General features: G+C 37.3%; 1 protein-coding gene across 1 annotated transcript in view; it reads left to right on the top strand.

Annotated features, from left to right (window-relative positions):
- Positions 1 to 763: 763 nt before the first annotated feature.
- The window catches only part of LOC117104371, a 6,766-nt gene continuing 1,367 nt past the window's right edge, over positions 764 to 6,162 (top strand). The window contains exons 1-8 of the mRNA XM_033245196.1: positions 764 to 910; positions 1,211 to 1,352; positions 1,936 to 2,050; positions 3,185 to 3,340; positions 3,654 to 3,661; positions 3,792 to 3,934; positions 4,727 to 5,122; positions 5,862 to 6,123. Of these exons, the coding sequence (XP_033101087.1) occupies positions 830 to 910; positions 1,211 to 1,352; positions 1,936 to 2,050; positions 3,185 to 3,340; positions 3,654 to 3,661; positions 3,792 to 3,934; positions 4,727 to 5,122; positions 5,862 to 6,123 (1,303 nt within the window). The 5' untranslated portion in view covers positions 764 to 829. The remainder of the gene's footprint in view (positions 911 to 1,210; positions 1,353 to 1,935; positions 2,051 to 3,184; positions 3,341 to 3,653; positions 3,662 to 3,791; positions 3,935 to 4,726; positions 5,123 to 5,861; positions 6,124 to 6,162) is intronic.

The raw sequence follows: 6,162 nt of genomic DNA, 5'->3' as shown, positions 1-6,162 counted from the left end.
TTTTGCGTGATCGGCGTTCCATACATTTGCGCATGCGTACTAGGTCATTCGCCAGCAGCGAGTCGACTCCAGCACCGAGTCGCCAGCAGCGAGATGTCACTGCAGCAAAACGTCTATCTCTCTACGGCTCTGAGCCAGTGGTGACAACAAAAGCGCCCTCAATTTCTTTTTGTGACGATTCTGCTTTTATTTCTTATAGTTACTGTAAAAAATATGCAATAAATGCTTGGGAAAAACGCTCAGAATTAAAAAAGACTCTGAGTTAATTGGAAAATGGTTTAAACCTAATGTATTGTTGCTTTAAATTTTTGTTTTCTTTATGAGTTTATACAGTATGTATATAACAACAACAACAACAACAACAACAACAGCAACAGCAGCAGCAGCAGCAGCAGCAGCAACGCAACAGCAGCAGCAGCAGCAGCAGCAACAGCAACAGCAACAGCAACAGCAACAGCAACAGCAACAACAACAACAACAACAACAACAATAACAATAACAATAACAATAACAATAACAATAATAATAATAATAATAATGATGAACCACCGGCTATCACCATTCCCTATTTAAGGCCAACAGAATTTTTTCATATTCTCCTGTTCACTGTTATCTTGTCAGAGAAATCTTACCGAGACGTCGATTCAACCACTAGTGGTTTATCTCCAAATCCATATTCTTACATTAATTGCTTTAATTATTGATACTCTCCATACAAACCTGCATGAAATAATTATTAAGATAATCATGTCATCTTAATCGGATGTATTTGATATAATTGTTAGCCTCTGATCCAGACGGGCATGTTGTTCGTTGCCGATGGGCGAGCATGGCCAAGGGTGAGTGTCCTGTGCCAGTAGACGGAAACAGTGTATGTGAGAGTGCTACAGACAACGCTATTCTAGATAAGGTTTGTCAGCATTTATTTATTTACCTATAAAGGTGCATTTACATTGAATCTTAAAGCCTACCAAGGCGAATAGAAAATCGAACTAGTGTGTAGAATAGGGACGCTGGTGTTCAGCGCTTCGGAAACGTAGTCCGAATTTCGGTTCCGATCCTGGGTGACACCCCATACACTAGCAGCCTTCGCTCTAGAGAGCCAAAACTACTGGATTGCTCTGTCGAGTACGGGGTGCAATTTTAGTAGATCTACACTTAATATTCAATACATTCATTTTCGATAATGACGAACATTTGATTTTTATAGGACCGTTGCGAACTTGAGATTCCAGTGCTGGGTGAGGCGGGATGGTATGGAGCGTCTATCATGGTTGAAGACTTCATTGATAAAGATTCAACAGAACCGCTCAGTTCGGTTCCATTTCAATTTCTTCTGAACGTAACGAAACGTAAGGGTGCATTTCACTTTATCTTTGCAAGTAGCATACTCAAATCATTAGTTAGAAAATGTAAACCAGCTTGCTAACGTTTCAAGCATGAAAACTTTAAAAAATATATATATAGATGAAATAGAAGCCTCGGAGCACGTCACTGCATCATCGCGATGTCGCGTCGCCGACAGATCGGATTTGTTGAAAATCGATCCGCTTATTATACTGCCACCTGCGGTCATTGAGTGGACTGGCATTCGTCGGCGAGCTTGGCATAGCTTTAAATATAAGGATATAAAGACGTCGTTAAGGCTACGAGTTTGTATTACCTGGAATAGCCTCCATGCTTATGACTAAAGCCGGGCACTGCGCCCGACGGTCGTCGACCGACTCCATTCTATGGACAATGCAACGCATTAATAATAATAAATAAATTCGTCAGCAGAAGTTTGGCCGGCCGCCGGCTACCACAGTGTGTACCTGGGGTTATATCGTTAACACTAAGTAAACGCATGTTCTCTAAAAACTAATCACTTATTGAAGCTCAAAATATTATTGCCTTTTATAATTGATTCTATATTATAATTATTCCTAATTTTAGCGGGAAGCTGCATAGGACCATCGCTGATTGGCCCAGAATATGAAGTGATACAACCTGGACAGAAGTGGACCGGACAAATAACAGCTAGGCTTCCTTCAGATTCAGAGGGATCTAGGTAAAATTATATAACAAAACGATACATACGTATATGAATTATGGAATGGAGATGAATACTTGGTGGTTAAGATGCTTGCCTTCTAATTCTATGATTCTAGGATCAATTCCTGTCAATGTTGTAGGATTTTTCTCACAACTAAAAACTACTCCACTCCCTAAAGCCTCATCATGGGATTTACCGTAAATGCTCGAATAAACGCTGCTCTCGAATAAGCGCCGCTCTCAAGTAAATGCCGCAGCGCTTAATCGAGAGTATATATTACCCTGTGTGTAATGAAACAGGGTTTTAAATACAATGTATACAGTGTTAAAAAAATTAATAAAACAATGAAGACACAACCATTTCTACGTTTATTTACGATGACGTAGGACCCACGATACTGGCCTACTGAACTTCGGGAATATGTGAAATAGGTAACATGGTAACGGGCATGGTAAGCGTCAAGCCAATATTTTTTTTTTAAAGCGCCGCACTGAAGCCTCCAGAAATTGTATAAGATATTTCGAGCATTTACGGTAGTTTATGCAATTAGGCATGGTTTGTAAAGCATTTTCTCTGTGTGACAAGGACAGTTATTAAGCTCGCTATTGGCTTGGTAATCGTTAGTCCGTGTGCTTAAATAAGCAATAAAACACTAAATAAAAATAATAGAATTTTAATATAAGTTGATGTGTGTACATAGAAATTTATTCATATATTATAAATATTAGAAAATGGTACATTTTGTTTTAGAAAACAAATAGCTTCCTATTTTCGCTCGGTTGCTGTACCAACTGAGATGAAAAACTGGTAATTGGTGATTACATGTGCATCAGACATTATCGCCAAGCCCCTCCCTGTTGTCGCTAAGGTATGTTCCATTTTAACAGCGCAAACATACGTAAACTTGCAAAACGTTTGTGGGACATGTGCGTATAACTGGTTATTAAATAAGACTTTCTGATTGGTCAGTTGCTACGTTTGACGCTACTGTAATTGGTGGGTAAACCACAAGATGGTAAATGCAACCGAACGGTAATCGTTAAGCATTATGGGTTCGGATTCCGATAAAGGCAATTGAGTAATAATTCTATTGGAAGTTTTATTAAACGAGAGAAAAATATAATGCATGTGTGCATTTTATCTTCACAGCATCATAGCTTTGCTGATGAGTCCGCCGACAGGTATGACGTTTGAAGTTCAAACTTCTTTACCAGCTCCTGAAGCGACCGCTGCGTTGAAGTACACGGTGCCAGAGGGAGCATCTGGGTTTATTGGATTCTGCTACACTGCTCTGGATAACAACTGGTAAAGAATATGAAGTGGTTTTTTTCATTTTACTAGTATTTTACTAATAGCTTTCCTATTGTTCACATGTACCTACAAATACGATGTCGTAATATTAAATAGTCGTTTTCTTCATTATGATCATCACCACCACCACCGTCATTCAGCATTATCATCACCAGCACCACCATAATATTATAATACAAATAATAATGACAACTGTAGCAATCAGCTAACTATTAATTATCTCTTACAGAAAGCCATGTAGTTTATTAAAAACATTAACGTTATCAGGTGTGATATCTTCCAAATGTAACCTATCTTGTCTTTTCAGGGTTCAAAGTCTGTCTCTTATACACATCTAGATGTGTATAAGAGACAGGCCTAGGTGAGCTTCGTGGGTGTGCTAGGTTCCGTGACTTTTGGACCTCGCAAAGTTCAACCTCAATAATTACCATTTTTTCAATCACAGACGCGGTGACTACAGAACCAGTAGATAACGAGCCACCTGTCTTGATTTCTGAATTGTCAATTCCTCCTCCCGCCGGTGCAAAATTCAGTAATAAGAAAGGAGACGAAGTTCCTGAAACGTGGAGTTTAACATTCACAAAACCAGTAGGGCCAAGAGTTTAAATAATTACTGTTCCCACTTTTGTTTATCTGTTCCGTTTCATGTTGTCCAGAAAGGCTCTCGTTTGTCTAGTGAACTTTAAAATATTATGAAATAATTCCTTACTTTTATATATTTTGATTTAGCTTTCAAATCAATATGCTGATAAATTTGTTTTTATCTAATTAATGGTTTCCATACAATCGCTCCAGTACTATCGCCGACAGCTTACGGTAATGCTGATTGGTTGGTCGAATCGGGAAGTCAGGGACTACTACGCAGTACAAAGATTGCACTGAAATCACTGTAGCGATTGTATGTAAAACCAAGCTTAAAACGTTATCGCTAATACGCCAATAATCTTTGCATAAACTTTTCAACTGCAATTTTGTTGTAAACATTCAGCAAATCAGTGAAAACCTGTTCCAATCTATGCTTTGTTTGAAGTTGGAAACTCCATTGTTTATTGTTATTGACTGCATCCTAGGTTTTACTATTATCTAGAATACTAAATGATTTAGCGAGGAAAAGGTTAAATTATTAATTTTTAAACAATAACTTTGTGTTTAAATACGTGATCTTATGATAGCAAACGCTATTGCAATGTCAACATATTTAAGTATATTTTCTTATGGAAGCTTATATAAATCTATAAGACCTTAGTTTATTAAAACTACTTGCGAAGTTGAGCAAAAAATAATATTAATGTTATTGAAGTTAATTATACAAAGTTTCACCGTTCAGATTTATATCAATATTAAAAATGTCTAATTGAAAGTGCCATATTTTTTATTTAGTTCGACAGACCGAAAAAGCCTTCGTTTATCCGCCTCAAAGAAAGTGGCCGCAAAAAAACAGAGGAAATTGCAAAATTTAATGTTGCTAATCCAAGAGAGGTTGTATTTGTGGACGGTAAACAAAGTGCAACCGTTAAATTCAAGCCACCATTGAAAAAATTAAAAGATGGTGTCAGCTACATAATAGAAGTTGATGCTGGAACAGCTATTGTCTTCCAACCTGACCCATGCGGAAATGCGCCCGCAGAAAATCCAAATCCAGTGTCAATGTATGGTTTTGAAACAAAATCTTGCAAATCTACGCCTCCACCAAAAATGTTGCCCACCGAATCTACACCTTCAGAAGGCAAGCCTATGACAAGAGGAAAAGCATGGCAAATCAAATTCAATACTAAGGTTTATATTTTTTATCTTGTCTATTTCTATGTAAATATAATAGGCTATTCTTTATTGAGGGGTGCCGCTGTTAGCTTATGTTTTCTTTTTAAAGATAGGATATTTTGAAGTGATGTTCGGCTAGAGAATAATATTCCATATTATAGATTTTTACTACATTCTCAATTTTATGCATCCAACTCTAAAAAATATTGTATGTTAAAGATGACTTAGGCCTTATTTGTTTTTAATTTAATTACATTCACTAAAATTATAAAATAAGAATACGTTAAATCATGCTTTAGTTAGAACGCGGGGTCTACAGTTCGCCTCCAATTAAAGACCTTCCTATAATTCCAAGACCACTCTATTCCGAGACCGCTTTTTAAAGTACCAACTACCAATCTTTAATCATTTAACACAAAGCAACGTTTTAATTGAAGATCGAACCCCGAGACCAACACTTAAACAGGACAGACAGTAATTTTCTTGGTTGGATTTAAACCACCGTAACCTATAATGATGTTCCTTTAGTGAATTTTATATGTATTTCTGGTGTCTTGATGTTTTATGTCTTGGGCGTTTTCCCTTTGTTTGGACCTTGAGTCTGTGGAACCTGTCCTTTTGCTTCCTTTTTTATCTGTTTGTAAGTTGCAATAAATTGAATAAAGAAAAAAAAAGTAGTGTTTCATGTGTTATTTTTTATTATTATTCGGTCTGTATATTATTTATCATATATTGTTGACGGGCTTCATTACAGATTAAACGTCCTTCGAATCCTGCTTTTATCAAAGACGGCAATGTTGAAGTTGCCAGTTTCGATACGTCCGACCCGACCCAAGTTGAGTTCCCGAGTGATGACGCAACTGTACTGCGGTACACACCGACGTTTGAAATGGAAGATGACAAACAATATTCGCTTTCTATCGGCAGTGGCATTGCAGTGGCTGCAAAGGCAGGGAAATGCAGAAACGACCGGAAAGTGAACGAGAATGTTCTGTCTCACTACAACTTTTTATCACGTGAGTAAATGTATGAATAGCAAACAAGAATTATATATG

Source organism: Anneissia japonica, unplaced genomic scaffold, assembly GCF_011630105.1.
Source record: "Anneissia japonica isolate Jap-2015-1 unplaced genomic scaffold, ASM1163010v1 scaffold287676_len24733_cov158, whole genome shotgun sequence".
NCBI classification, from domain to species: Eukaryota; Metazoa; Echinodermata; class Crinoidea; order Comatulida; family Comatulidae; genus Anneissia; species Anneissia japonica.
The sequence above is the reverse complement of the archived record's forward strand: the minus strand, read 5'-3'. Positions and strand labels throughout refer to the sequence as shown.